The sequence below is a fragment of the Sebastes fasciatus genome, chromosome 6, assembly GCF_043250625.1.
Source record: "Sebastes fasciatus isolate fSebFas1 chromosome 6, fSebFas1.pri, whole genome shotgun sequence".
Lineage (NCBI taxonomy): Eukaryota > Metazoa > Chordata > Actinopteri > Perciformes > Sebastidae > Sebastes > Sebastes fasciatus.
Window position 1 is genome coordinate 20184626 of NC_133800.1, and position 19531 is coordinate 20204156.

The 19531-nt window shown below is 40.2% G+C and overlaps 1 protein-coding gene across 8 annotated transcripts in view; it reads right to left on the reverse strand.

Moving 5' to 3' along the window:
• The window catches only part of mctp1a (multiple C2 domains, transmembrane 1a), a 138707-nt gene that overhangs the window by 64972 nt on the left and 54204 nt on the right, over positions 1-19531 (reverse strand). For 6 of the 8 annotated variants that reach the window (XM_074638275.1, XM_074638274.1, XM_074638272.1 and 3 more), the window contains exons 3-6: positions 5255-5397; positions 4975-5054; positions 2914-3025; positions 1340-1378 (exon numbers count right to left, since the gene is read on the reverse strand). In XM_074638275.1, coding sequence (XP_074494376.1) covers positions 1340-1378; positions 2914-3025; positions 4975-5054; positions 5255-5397 — 374 coding nt within the window. The remainder of the gene's footprint in view (positions 1-1339; positions 1379-2913; positions 3026-4974; positions 5055-5254; positions 5398-19531) is intronic. The other 2 variants (XM_074638276.1, XM_074638273.1) reach the window with 1 other exon arrangement.

Genomic DNA, 19531 nt, shown 5'->3' on the forward strand with positions numbered 1-19531 from the left:
TTAGTCAGTGTTTGAGCTAATTCCCGAGTCACATGCGGGGTGGCCCAGTTTGGAGCCTTCAAAGGCTCAGTTTGGGGAAGCACGATACAGCAGGACGTCTGCCCAGCTCTGACCAACACACTTAAAATGTGTTTCTGTGTCTCTTGGTAGGATATCAAACTTTTCACTGTTAGTTAAGGAAACATTCGGTTCCTCTAGCTGTGATTTAGGAGATCGACTAAAAGTTTCCAGATTCAGCCTTGTTTCCTTCTCAATCACAAAAGAGGAAAAGATAACAAACGAAGTACCTTAATAAAAGTGACACATGGGCAAACAAAGCTGTGAATACACCCAGGTGTGTTCACAAAAGCGCCCCTGATACTAATAGTACTGTATTTGACTGAAAAACAAGGTAAAGTGACTCATGCATGAACCAATAAAGAAAAGCAGAACTTCGACCAGCATGCTTTCTGTTCAACCCGACAGCCAATGAGAATCACAAAAAAATAATACCAAAAGGTAGCAGTCTCTTATGTATGGCAAGATGACAACTCAAAACAATGTGAACATCAAAGATTTGCACTTGATGCAAAGGGGTCTAAGAGTGTCCTAGAATCAGGCCACGCAGTCAACAATCAAACTTTCTTATTCCAAAGTTGATTTGTTGCACAGGACTCCTTTAAAACCCCTAAAAACAAATCAATTGCTTTATTTTCTCACACAGCAGCTGCAATACACTGTGCAGATCAAAAGTGGAAGAAGCACGAATATATCACTGCATAATTTAAAGTTCAATATAGATAGATAATATATAGATTATTTTAATTGTCAGGGAAAATATACCATGATTTCACTGTAAATGGCTCCAGTGTCCAGATTGTAGCTGTTATAACACTAAATATGTAAACATAATCCAAAAAGTGAAATAAAAAAAATCACTTACAACAATTGCAGTAATTGTAGTGCATTACTTCCAGCCTTGGTGTATATTTATATGACTTATGACTTGCCTTCACACATGTAAATACAGCTCACCTTTAGGCTTAATCACACTTGCATTCCCCAAAAAAAATGTTTACATCCCCTCAGGTGATGTAAATAGCGGGTGGTATATTGCAGCTTGTGGAAAATAAGCTAATGACAATGAGAACTCAAGAACTGATAAAGAAAGAAAAGCTGCTAATACCACTGTGGAAGGAGGAAAAGGAGGGAGGAAGGGAGAGGGCCAGGGAGACTCCATCCATGTACCAGGACACAAGTGAAGAGTGCAGGATAGGTGAGGTGCAGTGCGGTCGGTAGTGGGGTTACAGTACAGTCGGAAGTTGTGTGGGTGGGGGAGTTACATGCTGTTTTAGTTTACCTTACTAGATCGTTTCCAGTTCCTTCTCAAAAGCATGGTCTGTAAATGAGACAAAGCTGTTACAGAGCGCCACCCCACTGTACCCCCCTTAGAGCTGCAGGGTCAGAGGTTAAAGGGCATGGGGTATATGAAGTTCAGATGTTAGCCCTGGCCTGGTGCAGGGGGGCTGTCATTCATGCACGTAGCAAGGAGTGTATAAGAAGCGCTCTTACTTGTCATGTGGTGTTATGAAGTATTTGCATATGCAGACATGCACTAATATACACACACACACACACAGCTGCAGTTTGTGCCTCTAATACAGTATAACCATTATTTTTACACTTGATACTTTCACAAATGTCATTTCCATTTCTAGACCCAAAGAAAGACAGGATTAGAACTGGGACTGGGAGCTGCTTTCTTGTTTGGTTTGCTTAGTTTTTACTTCTTTGTTTGGGTCCAGTAATGGAGAATCACTGTACTGTAATCAATGTACTACTCTACACAACAGTAAATATACATAAGGGTGAGGATTACGGACATGTCCTCAAAAGTGCAGGAGATTTTGTTGAAGATCTTGCCGCATGTCTTAAACTTTGGCTTCAATTTATTTTTGAGATAAATTTTGCTTATTAGAGTTAAATGTAATCATCAATGCAAAAGGTTCAAATAACTCACAATTCCCTCTTGTTCACCCAACACTCATGAACTTATTAGATTATTAGTAGTTCAATAAAGGATTAATTTAAAAGAAGATTCATGTTTTGTATTTTCCCTTACCCTTTCATACCACTAGATGGCAACAGAGAGAGTCATCCAGAATGTACTAGTGTAACCTTGTACTCATTTTCTTCACAGTTGGAGAAATCCAAAATGATGCTTAACCTAAATAGAGTTTATTTGTTCTGTCAAATGTGGACTCTCTGAACTACAGTACTAAATAAGCAGCAGAATTAAGACATCAGATCAAAAGGAATAAAATATTTCCCCTATGACTCTGCCTTGTTCCGAATCGAGCATGCAGGGGTCCAATTAACCAAACAAATAATTGAACAGAAATAAATGCAACTCTGAAACATTGAGCATGTCCGCAGAGGCACGAGCCAACATAATTAGGAAAGAGAATCCAGTGCTCTTTGAACATGGAACTTTTCAACAGAACATATTAATTACACTTGTGTTTATGCATATGTAATTTGCTGAGTTGAAGAGTTTCCAGTAACTGATACTGAATGAAGCCAGCACATTCCAGCTCAACACAGCATGCCTTCTGATGTATGGAGAAACCGTTCATTGACCTGGAATAACACTGTTGCTGAACTTCAAGTGTGAATATTATAAAACTCATTATATTGACTTGTTTGTTTTTTCTGAAAAGCAATTAAGCTGAAGTTAGGTCTTCATGAGTTCTATTTGGCCACAGTATATCAGGCATATTATTCCTTATTTTGGTGTGATGTATCAAAGGTTATGTACAGCGGGGCAAGTAATATAGAAAGGAATGATACCCCTGAATGAGGAGGAAATGTAGTGTGTGCAGGAAGAGAGATAGATGAATGAGTAATCTGATTGAAAATTCATAGTTTTCTTACAGCATCCCTCATGTCTCCCTCCTTCGGTGACAGAGTTACAGCCAGGTCCAAGCTGCCCAGGTTGTTTTCTGGATACTGTGGGTCTTTCAGGTCCAGCGTCACATCCAGTGTTCTACAGTAGCACAGTAAACCACATCAAAATGGGTAACTTTCTATGAGGCCCATGTTTATAATGCATTATAAACATACTTTTATTAGGTTATAATCTGCATCTAATGTAATATAATGCAATATAAAAAGATTATAATGTGTTACAACTATGGGAATTATAATACACTATGATCCTTGCAAAAAGAAACATCAGCAATTATGAAGTATTATGATACTTGACCTTATAAGTCAAGATAAAGTGCTTTATAATGTGTTATGATTATTGTTATAAATCATTATTGATATTGATGAGTGCTTATAACTATACAGTGCTATAAACAGATTATAATGCATTGTAGAAAGTGTTACCTATACTGTAAGTGCTTACATTCATATGCATAGAGTACATGGATTCCACGTGTGTATATAAATGAATGCATGCATTATACGAACACCCCATCCATCTTAACATAAAGTAGACACATATATTTAATCACTTCAGGTCTGACTCAACGCTGGTGGAGAGATAAGGTACAAAGCATGCTGACGACTACACATTCTGCTTTCTTCCTCTCTCCTTAGCTGCCATTCTTGCTGTTTTCAGTGAGTTACGATGATAACTAGAGTAGAAGAGTGCAGATCTCCGCCAGGTGGGTCTGTAACAACCGCTGCTGTAATGTTTGATTGAATGAATACAACCCACAATTGGCTGACCCCTAGACTGCAAGTGTATCAGACGTGTTTTTCACTCGTACATCTCACACAACAATTACGTACAGTGGCTGAGAAGGGTTGAACGAATGCAAAAGACACAATACAAATGCAAAATTCACAGCACAAATGCAAAAGCCACAGCACAAATGCAAAAGTCAAAACACAAGTGCAAAAGCAACAACCCAAATGCAAAAGCCACAGCACAAATGCAAAAGACACTTTTTTTTGCATTCGTGTAATGGCTTTTGCATTCGTTCAACCCTTCTCTGCCACCATAGATATGCTCTCATTGTACTCTCTGCACCGGCTCTGCGCGATGCGGCAGCGATGCAGTCAGCAGTGTGTGTACTGGTAGTTCCATTGACAATTCTGATCAATTTTAACGTCACAATCCCTAATCGGAATGTAAACAAAATAGGCGCCCTCCACAAAAAACTCAAGACACAAGATTGTAACCTGCTATCACTTCCAAGTTGACTGACAGGCCTTTAAATAAAGGTATTAACACTAAGCAAATACAAAGGTTATGAATGTTTTATGATGCTGTTCAGTGTTTGGTTACATCAGCAAGACTAATCCAGTTCTGATGAGCAGCGATGATCTCCACTTTTGGAAAAGACGTCTCAATGGAAATATACAGAGTAATGTATTTTTCAAATGTGACTAAAATCGTTAATGTGCCATCGTTAATGTTACTAACAAAACTTTTCCTGCTATTTCAAGTCCAAATATATGCTGTGAAAAAAATCTATTCCCAGCATGGCTGACCCGACTTCCACCTGACAGGAGGTGTAATCAGCCAAAGTAATTGAAAACACCTGCGTGGGTGTGCAAAAAATTCATAGTGAAAAATATGACACCTACTCACAAGTGATGGATGGCACAAAAGAGATGGCACACGTGAAGTTTACAGATGATACAGTGATTACACTGCCACAGATGGCAGTATTTCTACTTCACATAAAATAAATGATGGACTTTTGGTATTAAATACTTCTTCATATAGAGTACAATCAAAATTGTATGTAACCCTGTTGTGCTTCAGGGGGTTTGAGGTGAGTTACCAAAAACTGCCACTAGAGGGAGACAACAGATGTTTGATCACAACAACAGCATCAAGCAGCAAGGAAAGATGCTTGGAGAGGGTGTGTGTCAAGAAAATAGATGTTATGAAGAGATTGAGGGTGTGTGCGGTGTTAGTGGAAAGAAGAGAAGGAAATAATATTAAAAAAGAGAAGACAAAAGAGACAAAGAGACCTCTGATGTTCCAGTGACTCCAGGTGGAGGTATGATGAACCCATGAAATCATCCTGAAGTCCAAAGTCATAGTCAAAAACCTACAAAGAGACAATATACAGCAACTGTCAACAGAGGATCCTCAACCCAACATTGCAAATGTTATCTGTCACATTGATTTGTCATACCTGGCATAAAAAGGAAGCTTGCATAGTGAGTTCATGTCTTAAAAGTCATCCAAAATACAACAACAGCAATTTATATCACAGCAGGATGACATTACAGGACTTATCTGCTGTACCTTGACGTATAGCGGGTCCTTCAGGGTTTCCACCAGAATGCTTACTCTCTCGTCCCACACCGGGTTGAGGTTCTTATGGATGGTCTTACTCCTGAACACTTCCTTCCCTGCAATCTTAAACTTCACATAGGGGTCACTGGTCCCTACAGGGAAAGACAGCAAACACAGAGAAATACCGTTAAGCAACAGGATTAAAAGGAGTAACACCAAAATTATGGTTTATGCTGCCTATCTAACTATCTGTATGGAAAAGGGTCAAATTGAACGTGTAATCAGATCCCCTTCTTCAGCCAATGTCACTGGTCAAATGGTAGTATCAGTTAGTAATAGTAATAGTTACTTCAGTGTCAAAAACACTCAAACTGTTGAACTAAACTGTTGATAATTCAATTATCATACTAAATAGTATTTGAGGAAAAAAATGCATAGTATATTTTTTGAGATATTGAATGATTGTGTTTCCAAGTACAGAGAGCATTGCACAGTTTATTCATTTATTTCCTATCAGTTATTCTATTATAACTTCTTTGGTGCTGAGTACTCACGAGAAAATACGTCTTTTGTTCCCCCTAAAATTATTTTTAAAACACAGAGACACAAAGATGGGTGTACACGCTGCTCTGAAGGCCTGAGGAGAGAATCAGGCATGTCATGTGACTCATGCTCTATTGTGGGTCATATGAGTACCAGTATTTAAAGCTGATGCTGGGTGCTTTGACTCACACGTCCTATACAGTGCCTCTATTTGACCACTAGGTGGCGACATTGATTTATTTTTGTGTTATTCTGTAGTGCCAGATGAATGAATACTGTACTGTAAAACTAATCTTTTTTTTAAAATATGTATTAATAAACTTTAATTGTGATTGCATGGCTACAAACATAGGCTTACAACCTAAAAAAAGTGCACAAACTAACAATATTTTATATGTAAACACACAAATACTGTACATACTTAGACCTATAATACACACACATACAGTGTACTCTGTGAGATAAATGAAAAACAAACAGGCTAGGGGTCTTTAATTTATTCTCTATGTATGCCAAGAGGAAAGATTAAGCTATATAATTCTAAATCTACATTTTATTACCCCGATAAATGGGCATTGATCCTCCTGTCCATCCCATTTCTGCTTTATTCTATAATCCTATTACCTTAGGTCCATTAATTTCAGAATCAATTGGTTTGACAGACTACAAAAACTAAGACAGAGAGCAGACAGTAATGCACTATAAAAACAAAGGACAGGGTCAATCAAAAGAATATGGAGGCCATGAAGTAAAATAAATTAAATTAAATACAGCATCAATGACAGTCAGGCCAGAGGATACATTTCAATATGTATCACTAGTGGATTTTTTTCCATCAGACACACAAGTTCATATGTTTACTGCATCTGAATAAAAATGACAAGCAACAACACCGACATGGGAAGTATCACAACAATGCAGCGTTCGCATTCAGAGTTTGTGTTTGTGCAGGAGATAATCAGGTTTACTGGTTTGGCAATCTGTTCACATCCTGATTTAGATAAAGTGGCCAAAGGGACCTGATCAGGACTTACAGGATATAGATATAGATATATATAGTTATATAAAGTAATGTGTTTCTTCTTTCACAGTGTGGTGCCGACAGAGTGACCATAATATTTCAAAAGAGAGAGCTAGACACTGAATGTGATATTAGTAGGTGATGCATATAGTAATAGAGGGTTGGCTAACCTTTCAAATTGTAGCATATATATTTCAAAATACCATTAAAACTAATGTAAATGCAAGTCACAGGAAGTGAAGAGTAGGCATATTTTCTCTGAAAACATAATTTGCGTGGACACACTGAGTACAAGGAGGCACATTATATAATCAAAGAATCTCAACGAAAGCCTTTCATCACATCCTCCTGACCATCACTCCTTCCAGTGTTTATTACATCTAACTGTAAGGATGTTGAGCCGAAACTTCCAGTGAAATGGTACCCTGAACTGATCTGTTTGGTTGTGCTGAATATGTCTCAAATCAGTGCCATGTTATCATCAACTGTGACCAAAGTGATTACCAAGCAAATAGCAAGGGAGATAAGGGAATCCTATGATCAAACAATTCTCACTGCGTGCCTGAGGTTCATCCTTTCTGCCAGGATCTCTTGGACAAAACAGGAATGTAAGTGAACATGTAAAATCTACTGTACAGCACAATATATACCATAAGTGAAAACCAAAAGCATCCATCATCCCGATGTGTATTGTTTACCTATTATGATAATCTGCCCTGTTTCTGTAGACGAGGCTGTGTCGTAGACGAGGCTGACAGCGAGGATACTAGTTGATAAACAGCTGAGCTCTCTCAGTGTTTGTACACGTCTCATCAGATCAACATGGAGTCATGTTCTCTCATTAGCAAGAGAGCAAGTTCAAATACCTGACTTACATGAATGACTTTACTTACATGAATGACTTTACTGATGCTTATTAGAGGCAGTGAAGAGGCTAATGGCAAGACTAATATGGGTTATTTTGTCATTACAAGAGATGTGAGCGAAAACATGGTTGTGATGATGAAAAGTAAATGTTTATATAGACAATCATAGAATATTTTGTGTATTGTATATTATTGTATATAGTATTCAAATGCACAATATACTCAATAATCAGGTCATTTGAGTCTGATAAAAGAGTGTCATTAATAACATTAAACATTAAAGCATCAAATCAGCTTTGTCTGAGTAAAAACTGCAGACTGACTGACATGCTGACAGCAAGCTTTATTGTGAGATTGGAAAAATATGCCCTAACATGGGCCTGCTAGGAAAATATTGCTTCACATTAAAACACTCTGATGCACACCAGCGGAGATAAACACACCCTCACACACACATACAGTATACACCCTTTTTACACACCGCTGCCTTTGACATAACACTGCAGGAGAAGTGCAGCGAGAGGACACGGGTGACAGGATGAGAAAAAAAGAATGTGCAAAGATGCACAGCGAGAAATGTCTGAGAAGGCATTACTGTGTAGCATAACTGAGTCAATACAAAAGACAACGCAGAATTATGTGAATAAAAAGGAATGTATTTTCTTGTAAAATAAGTGCTGTATTGTGTACATGAGGTGATACTTCATGAACTATCTAATGACAAGACTAAAGAGAAGTGGTCCCTTACCTCATTATGGAGGCAAAATCCACTTATCTCTAAAACTACAGCAACTCCCTTTCTGTCTATCTGTCTCTCTCTATGTGTGTCACACCGGGTCGATATTCCCCAGACACACATCACTGGCTCAGAGTCTCTGTATGCCACAGTGCCAGCTTTATGGTGCCATAAACACACGCAGGCTGAGAAGTATGAAATGGAAAAGGTTGGTGGTGTAGGTGGGTGGTGGCTGAATATGAGTGAGCGTGGGTAGAGCACAGAAGAGTGATCGCAGAGCTGCTTTCTTAGGAATCAACCACCATATATGACATTTATATCGTATATTTCTAAAAGTATTTCCGACAGTTGGGTAAAGTCCATAAAGAAAGAAAGTGATTGCATGTCCCACATAGGGGCTGGTGGGTGGAGAGGTCACTACGAAAAAGGTATTATAAGATCAATAAACTTTAGAAGAATGAATAATGGTTGACGAGAATGCCTAAAACCAGTTGGGGTTAAAGACTGTAGGTGTGATGGATTGGTGTACCCTGGTTGTTTGTCCACCAGGCAGGCAGAAGGCTGTGAAATGGAAGTGCTGAGTATAAGGACCTGGGTAAAAGGAGTCGATGTGTCACACAGTGATGAACTGGCAAAGGGCAGGGGCTGAAGAACAGCCATGAGGGGAACACAAAGCGATTTTCTGTCTTTCTACAGTTGAGTGACATTACTGGTGAGGCGTGTGGGCTAAATGTATGAAGTAAAATCCAATTCACAAAAGAAGATTTGAAAAGCTTGTAAGTGGGTTTCAGAAGATTCAACCATACATTTAAAAGTAAACGGCAGTGGTTTAATGTTTGCAATGTTACAGAAATTCTGACTGTCTGAATAGAACCAATCACAATGTTTGTTTACAATAAATTCCGGCTAGAAAACCTTTGACACCTTTGAAAATGGCCATGCCAGTTTTTCCTCACCAAAATGTAGCATAACTGTGGAGCGTTATTTAGTCTCCTTTGTGACATGCAAGTATGACGTGAAAACTGAGCCCGCTACAACCTCCGAAAGACAGAATAGAGGCCAGGTCCACCAGCGGGCAATCAGAGTTTTAAAAGGTTTATTAAAAAACGATACAGTGTTTATCGCAAACATAATATTGCGATACTCATGTGTATCGATATTTTCTTACACCCTTAAAGGGACTGTTTGTAAGAATCAGAAATGCTTGTTAACAGCGTCACATGTGGCCGTTAAGTCAATGAAAGTCAGCGTTGGGCTCGCGCTTGCTCGCTCTAAATAGACATGAACAAGCATCGCTCAAAACCGTGAGGACAACACACGTCAGGTAAAACCACAATATCACTCTATATTTCAGCTGCTTAGCAGTAATGTTAGCTGACCAGACGAAAGACGAAGGTCTCTCCATGAATCACTGCTGATCCTAGTGTTGGCTTTTCCTGCTTCAGCCTCCCGACCGCGGCCGGAGGGAGACACCGACACCCGGTCAGAGAAAATAACGTTTCTCGCTGCGGAGCCCCGTCACTTCACAAGACACTGGAAACCTCTGTTGGTCTGGAGGAGCTGCAGCAGTTATTTCTGCATAAATGTCTACTGTACATTCACTAGATATTCTCAGAGCTAAACTAAATCTTCTGCAGTATGTAGTGTAAGCGCATGCACGTGAGGTGGAGCGAGCTGAGTGAAGGCAAGCAGGCAGAGGAGCAGAGCACAGCAGTGACTCCGGCCCTGCAGACCAATGCTACGGTCTCCCCCGCGTACTACGACCAACACTGTTTTGCAAGACGGGCTTCACTGGATAGAACTTTGCGGTTTTGGTGCTTCCGTGTAGTTTGTGTTGGAGTCTTGTCTGAACAGTGTAGCCACGCACGAGCGCGCATATGCGAGCGCGCATGGGAAACCGACCCGGGTGATTTATACGTGTAGGAAGTTACAAACAGTCCCTTTAATGGTAACATATCTGTGATGGGAACTTTTCTGTGAGCCCAGGTCTTGGCACCAAAAATCCAGGATTTCCCTGAATTTTGACATAAAAGACGAGGTTAACTCCCTAATCCTCCTTTCAAGAGTAACTCCCTGGGTTCATAGACTGGAGGGTGGGAGAGTGGGAAAGTGAGTGAGTGACGAGAAATTGGCAAGGACACAAAGAGATCGACTGAGTGGTTCATATCAAGGTGTTAATCTATTCATCCTTTATGATGCTATTAAAACCAACCACTAAACACTGTAATAGCAGCTGGGAGGAGAAGTAAATGTGTTTGTGAGAGGACCCAGTGGCGCACTCAGCAGGTAATTTTGCCTTGGGTGTGGCGCATAGGCAGATCTAAAAGCCCCTGATAGACTTGTTTTTGATAGCTGCCCTCTGTCTTCCTGACAGCCAGTTGAAAACATGATCCACCACACATATATCCCTACTGAACACCTAATGGGCAGCGGCCATTAAAACACTGCTCAGTGTCTGTCTGCCAGTAAGCCAGGCTGCCCCGCCAGACACCTGAGAACGCAACAACAGCAAGCTTAAAAGCACCATCTGTGATCTAAATGTAAACAACAGCCACCACCACTACCAAAGACTACTATCAAAGTGTGAATGGTCATTTAATACAAGAGCAAAAAAACATTTTAAATTGTGATTTAGAAACACAAATGTTAAAGTTCAACCTATAACTCAAACTCTGCAGTTCAAGTGTAAATACCTCAAATGTGTATGGTCAAACATTTCATATGCATACCAATCCATATTGTTTCTCATTTTCACTTCATGCAATCGGACAATCCTCTTTTATTAACCTCGACACATTAATTGAAGCAAAAGAGTAGCTAACAAGGTCCTGTATTAAAAAAAACAGCAACCTACTAACACCTATAAAGACAGTAAGACACATCACACTAATACATGTTGATACTAATTCCTGGGATTTTCTGTAATATTCATGAACAAAGTGATCATCAATGAGTTTCTCCAGTCCAGAACGTAAACAGGCCTATCAGTGCATTCCCATATTGCAAATGTAGCAATACGTATCATCATATTTCACTGAAGCGTGCAGTAATGAAGTGCAGACACTTCTGTCTCATTCATAACATACCAGCCGTTACCAATGGGAGGCAGTGTGTATCCATACACTCAAAAGGACATGCATAAGTAAAGCCGTCTCATTTAGTTATTTTTGATCTGCATTAGATTTTTTTGATGTCTTCAAAAACACATTTTCTGTTGTCAATTTAACTCTTGAGCTTTACTGCAATTGTCAAATCAACTTATTTTGCTGCTTTCTACTTTCCTCTCCATCTTTTCCTTCTTCATAGTGTACCACAACCTCCTTTATTTCCCCGTCTCACCATATTCCATTTCTCTTTCACTACCCTCCAGCTGTCTATATTAAATCACATTATAAAGCTTATACCACTAACTTCCAGTTGATTTATTTGCTGTCATAGGTACTTAGTGAAAGTTATGGCATTGACATATTCACACCATATCATCCAACAGCCTGCTAGAGAAGAAGAAGCACGATTTGCCTCAGGGTGAAATGAAAATAAGATTTGCAACATCAACATGGCAAAAATGATGGAGTATCTAGTGTCACAATTATCAGCTTGTTGTTTTTGGTATGCAGAGAATTGACAGACCAGGAAACATGAATGTAAATACATTAAAAGTGATGAAATCAGACACCGCTTGGCCGTTAAATGACCGGCGCCAGACAAATGTTTCTTAATTACGGAGAATGCAGTGTCTCCAACCACTATATAGGTTCTTTGTAGTGTTTCAACACACTTCACATTAAGGGTAGATACAACAACAGCTTTATAGCAACATGTAGTACTGTAGCATAGTATGTAGTATAGTATAGGGATTTTGTTTCTCTTTATTTGTGAAAATTTCCTCATTTAAGACCTCATTTAATTTGTTTTTGTTTGTTTTTTCTATAAGCCAATTTGGGATTCAGAAAACTTCAAAACTATCAGCTCCAGCAGTTGAAGCTGTGATGTAACAGTCATTATAGGGGCAGGCTGAAAAAACAAAAGTTCATCAAAGTCTAATGCTTTCATTTAAATGCCAGTGCTGCTCTGTGAGTAAGCAGTGGCCCAAGGGCCTGCAAGTGGCCTCCAAATGCTCCAAACAAACCCCGGAGCAATAACTGAGAATTGATTTACATCGAACACACAAGGAGGAAGTCATGAAAGGAGATGAAAAACTTTGTGCCTGTGTGTGTGTGTGTGTGTGTGTGTGTGTGTGTGGCAGTTATTGCACACTGATGCACTCACACACACAGAAGTGGTCATTCCATTGACAAAACAAAAGCACCACTATAACTTTCTCACTTCTCATTACACAATCGCCATCTTCTTCACACATATACATAAGCACACATGTGCAAAGGTTTGATGCACTTGGTCATTAGCACTTTCAGTCACACAAACAAACAAACACATGCTAGGCCACACACCTGCCTAGCTCGTTGTTCTGAAAGGCAGCAGGGCAATAAAACAGACAGAACTCCTGACAGTAAAGTCGGACATGAAGCTTCGACCTTGTATAAAAAATTCAGGAAAAACAAAAGGACGACTCCTGTCTGTCTGAGACATTGGGAGGGAGAGCAGACAGTTCTGACATATGAATGCTGGGGAGAAGAGGCTTCTGCTGCAGTTAAAAAGGCATAATATGAAGAAAAGGTCATGTTCAAACTTAACACCTATCTTGGTCAAGGCCTGTAATAAGCTAATGAACGGTGCTTCTCACTGACTGCAGGGTGAAAGACGATAATGATGATGCAGAGTTGTGATTAGCCGCACACTTCTAAAATAAAAAGCTCTTTTTTGTTGAATGGCTACATACTGATGTGTGGAACAAGTCATTATTCTGCTTCCTCATTTTCATCATTAATCTGTAGCTACTCATTATACATTCATGATCAATAGCTTTCTGTGTCAGCACAGGGCAGACAAACGGTCCTGAATTATTAACTGATAATATATGAGCAGGTAATTACATTTCTGAAGAGGACAGTGTGATATCATGTTTCTAAAAATAAGTATCATACTCCATGAAAATAGATGAATTCACTGCTTTGGGTATTACATTAGGCTACTGCACTAAAACAGGCCCTAGGTGGTGGTATGTTTATTCCTTTAAAATTACTTTAACAAGTAGTCATAAAAACAAAAACAGACAGCTAATCCTTCTCACAACACGCATCACAAAGGCATTAAAACACACTGAGTGAAACAGCAGGGGCAGCGCTACTCACACTTAATCCAACTAAGCATTAGATAAAAACACAAACATAATGTCTTATTGGTTAAATATGGGAAATATTATTTGAACTGGAGTGAAGCATTGTGGAGTTGAGACTTACGGACGACATTTTGTGTATTAAAAAACAATGAATATGGATGACAAACCGCATGCTGATAGGATTAGAAAGCCATCAATAATGTATAATGTTAGTATGAAATCAGTGCTGTGTCAGTGCACCAATAAACGACCCATTTGTACAAATTACAAATATAAGAAAATGAAGTTGATTCTATGATCGACTACCACAGAAAATAATACAATATACAATATGTTCAGTTCATGATAGATGACTTATCAAATGTCAAGAAGATCTCTGACAGCTCCACTCACGTGTAGTGAAATAGAGTTTAAACTTCTTTTCAGAGATTGGTGGCTGGTCAAATAACTTCTTCACACATACACTGTACTTGCTAACTTTGGCAGTAACGGATATATCAAATAGCAGCAGGGTTTCCTGCAGCAAATTAGACCGGAGGCGTGGCGCCTTTCCTGAAAAAAATAAATAAATACCACCACTGCAAAAATCAAAGAAATCATTAAACTTTTATGAAATATATCATTAACCTTCAGAGCAGAGCAAAACACCTCCGCAAGTCAGTTCACTAATGGAAACCCTGGACGATATTAAACCGATACATTTACTCTTTATGCATGAAGCCTTGGCGGTAAGAGCAGAAGTTCCAAATAATAGATCTTTTTCACTGCAGACATTTTGAAATACCATAATGGGAAAAGCACAAGTGTAATAATATTACAACTACTACAATACATTTAGATGTTCACATTCCAGGGTCCTATTAATCTAATGGAATGGAAGTGAACCATTTTCAAGTTATTAGTTGAACCTGTGCTTTAAAATGATTGTGTGAGTGTGCCCTGAAAAAAATGTCTATTATAAAACTGTTATAATTCTGTGATTTAAAAAAAAAAAACATCTTACGGATAACAAGTATTAAACCCAGCTTCGGAGATAAGTGATATATTTTCCAGTATATTTTTTTGCAACCAGCTGCTTACAGAATGATGAGCCCAAAGACATTCAGTGATTGAGCAAAATTAGGTTGATCTCTCTGACAACTCTGCACAAACGTTTTAACTACACACTGACATAAAAAACAGTCTCACCCTGGGAATGAAGGAAGGAAAATTGTCCCCAACTATCACTAAAGGAGGAAACTGAATTCCATTATAAGACAATAGTATTGACCTTAAAATCTAGTGGTCGTTCTGAACTTTTCCTTCCTCTGGGCGTTTACTTCTTCACTGATATAGAGTGCAGGAGGATCTATACAGAGTTGGCCAACACATTACCTGTCAAAAAAGCTGCTATTAAGAACCACACCATGAAGGAGGCTCACTGATGCTTGACATGAGATGTGAGAACAGGAGAGGAGAGAAATGTAGTAAAGCTGCCCATAAAACTCTCAGTCATGCTCGAGCTGCAAACCAGGAACCGCCTCATGCTCAGATTGTGGGAGCTGTGTGTGGCTGCGAATGTGAGTGTATATGTGAGTGCGAGCTGCTAGCCTATGTGCAATGTCAGGACTGACGGATGGTTGCAGCTCTGGGATTTCCCATTACCCAGAATGCAATCTGCTCAAGAGGATGTATTGGCTGTTAAAGACAAGAAACTCCATCATGGGATGCTGACAGATGGATCGAGAGCCTGACTCATTGCAATTACACACAATCTCACACATGCATGCCTCTGCCTCTTGCTGTTTTATGCAGACGGGAGTTTACTTTCATGTCTTTTGCTGATATTTACCCAAAATGAACCTTCATTAATGTGCAACATGATCTTGCTGTAATTAAAATGCAAAGCGGGAGATACCGTAACAGTGAGATCTCTTGCTTGATACTAGCTGAGCTGAATGAGCAGAAGCAAAAACAAAGCAGAGAGCTGCACAGCATGTGGGAGAAGAGCATGGGAGGTGAGGAAGCAATGAAGGGGACTTGAAATAAAACAAGGGACGACAGGCCAACTGTGGTGTCAAGCTCTGGCTCTCTCACTGTTTTCTTAAAAAAAGTGCCGTGCGGCAGACGAGATAATTAGGCTCACTGTAGACTCATTGGTCTTAGAACCTCTACACTACTATTAGTGCTTTATATACTGTATGTACACACAGAGCACACATGTACTGTATAATGAACACTGAATATGCCAGGCACACGCAACCGTAGGGATGGGTAAGGACTAGCAATCATTTAATACATTTAGACTAAAATTCATAAAATTGTATTAAATATTAAGTCTCCAGAAATATATTGTGTGGAGCTTCTTTCACATCAGTTGTGGGGATAAACAGCCACTTATACACCTATTGCTAGTCTGTCATTCATTTGATTCATCTGCTAATTCGCTAGAGATATGACAATCTAAAAGCCGATAACTCTCCATCCCATGCCCCATATTTAGAAAGGTGTATGAATTTGTAAATGGAGAATTTCATGTGGCTAGGGTGAGTAACATGAAGGTAAGAATAGAAAAGCTGCAAGGAGAGATCAATCAAATAGCCCACATCATGACGGGAACCATAATTACTGTTAGAAATCCCCAAAAACGAATTAATTCATGATCAAGATGTTTTACATTTACAACACAATGGCAAAGAAGCTTAAAAAGAAGGTCATCTTTCAACAAACAATTATGATAAATAATTGCAAAGCAAAAAAGTTTGTCTCCGCAGATGAAAAAAAACAAAACATTTGCAGCTCAGGGGAATGCTGATTTTCATCTTTTTGATAAAGATAAAGACCACAAACTACCAGCAAGCTACCGCCCAATCTCTCTACTCTGCGTCCCTTTCAAAATCCTAGAACGCCTTATATTACAACGCATATCTCCAGGAGTAGAAGAGATTCTTTGCGTAGACCAGGCCGGTTTCCGCAAGGGCCGCAGCACAGGAGAACAAGTACTGGCCCTAACCACCTTCATCGAAAATGGTTTCGAGCGCAAACTGAAGACAGGAACAGTATTCCTCGACCTCACAGCTGCCTACGATACTGTTTGGCACAAAGGCCTCCTGCTAAAACTCACAAAAGCACTCCCTGCCTGGGCAACAGCAACAATTAAAACTCTGCTAACTAACCGGAGGTTCAGAGTTCACCTTGGACAGAATAAGAGTGCATGGAGAAAACAGTCAAACGGGCTCCCACAAGGGTCAGTCCTCGCCCCAACCCTGTTTAACCTTTACACAAATGATCTACCCACCACTAAATCCCGTAAATTCATCTACGCTGATGACATCTGTCTGGCAACCCAAGCACCAGACTTTGACTCTCTGGAACAGGTGCTCACGGAAGACCTCGCAAAGCTGGACCAGTACTGCAAAACCTGGCGCCTAAAACCAAGCCCCGCTAAAACAGTCTCCAGTGTATTCCACCTCAACAACGCAAAAGCTGCTTCAGAGCTAAATATCCAACTCAGCGGACTTAAGCTGAAGCACGCCCTCAACCCAACTTACCTGGGAGTGACACTTGACAGGACCCTATCCTTCAAGGAACACCTGAAAGGAACGGCAGCTAAGGTGAAGACTAGAAACAACCTGCTCTGTAAGCTCGCTGGCTCAAAATGGGGGGCAGCAGCCCCCACATTGCGCACCTCGGCACTGGCCCTTGCTTACTCTGCAGCAGAATACTGTGCCCCTGTTTGGTCCAGGTCACCCCATACACACCATGTGGACACCCAGCTCAACACAACCATGCGAATCATAAGCGGGACTATTCGTTCAACACCACTCCCCTGGCTCCCTGTCCTATCCAATATAACCCCCCCACATATCCGGCGAGTAGCATCTACTCAAAGGATGCTTCAAAAGGTCGAAGACTCTCCCCATCTACCAATCCATGCAGACATCTTCAACCCACCCACTGCCCGTCTTCCATCTAGACGACCGATATGGAAGAATACCCCACCAGCCGACTTCACCACCCAATCAGCTTGGGAAAAGGAATGGGAGTCCAAGGATGTCCCAAACAAACATCTGGTGTCACCCCCCACCCAACAGGTCCCTGGCACCAACCTGCCAAGGATACAGTGGTCAACTCTTAATAGATTCAGGTCCGGACATGGCCCCTGCTTGGCCAGCCTTCACAAATGGGGCAGCAGCCCAAGCCCATTGTGTGCCTGTGGAGAGGTGCAAACAATGGAACACATCATTGAAGCTTGCCCGCTCCACAGTCTAAAAGGAGGGTTAGACACCCTCCATACAGCAGACCAGGAGGCAACTGCATGGCTCAAGGACTTTGCATTCGCTAAATAAAGTAAAATTTCTGTCGGTCTGTGGACAGATTTTGCCAACAAGATAGCATAACAACCGTGCAAGATTCAGTTCCGAAACTTTACAGGTGTGTAGTTGAGATCAACATAAAGGCTGAGTTCGAAGAAGGGTGTGGTCCAAGCAAGGATGCCGGAAGTAAGGAGGTAGGAAGTGTTGGCCCCCCCACTTTACACCCCTGGTCCAATTTGGCATCGCGGCTGGTGTGATCCCATCGCAAAATCGTCTATAGTTGATCTTTGTTTATGATTATATAGCCCATTAAACTTCACATCATTAAGTAACTATAACTCTTAAGCTTTATAAACTGAATCTAAAAAGGTGCTATAACAGATGTTGAATACATAAAAACAGTGTTTCACTTTACAAGTTGAATACAGCAACACCAAAGTCTGCCACTAAATTGAATCCAAGTCTTAGCTATTAGTTTCCCGGTAAACACACTCAGTCACACTACTGAATTGTTGGGCATTGCCCCCACCATTAAAGTGTACAACAACTTTGGGACTTTATCCTCTCTGACTGCTGGAAAGATATTTCTTGATTTTGGAGTAGCACCTGGGGACTGGAGTCCTTCAACACACATCAGCAGACAGCAGTAACAGTTTTTTCATTTTAAGCTATAAGATTTTCTCTGTGTTCATGTGCTTGTGGGAAAGCCCAACATGCTTTGAGGTTGGTTTGTAAACAGCACTAAATTCACATGCGGTTTTCTCTAAAAGTGAACATTTCAGTCAAAATTCTAGACCTCTATATCCTGTTACACACACACACACACAAACACTCAAAAGGTATTGCAAGATGGGAGGAGTGGCTGTTCTGTCTCGGGCTATACACTAGATGAGCTTCACCTTGTTGTACCTCACCCAAAGGGAACTATGAGTAGAGACAGAGGGCAGTGTGTTTTCATCTGAGGTCACCTTCAAAACTGCAAAATGTCCCATTGGTAGCTCATCATATATGACAGCTAAGTCAGGGTTAGGGCCCTAGGGACACAACAGGGCCTTTCCCATGTAAGATATGTGAAAGTGAAATTCAAAGCAAGGTTGTTTGACAGGTAGAATTTGCTGGGCTGGAACAATAAATCGCTATCATGTCGCTATCACTCCTGCTCATTCTCATTCACTGCTTTTAATGTCCCTCTTCCTGCAATTAAAATTCAATACAATATCATCAGAGGCAGGTCAAAATGAAGAGGCAGGATTAACTACACCATCAGGGTAGATGTTTCTTCTGTACAAGCTGTATTTTATTAAAACAAATGTGAAATACATCCATCTACTTCATTCATCCATATCCAATGCTTATTTTTGTCATCTTGTCTTAATATTAAAACCATGACAAGTGTTGGCTGTTTCTCCTGGCGACAAATTGTAAAATGATTTGTGCAGGCTAGAGAGAGACTGATGACAATGCCAGCTAGTTATTGTGGTTTTATCAACAACAAAATAACCTCCCAAATGGCTCTTGTTTGTTTAACACCAGACAAGTGAGCGAGTGATTACTCCTATCAAGCAGTCTGCTGAGGATGAGAGGTT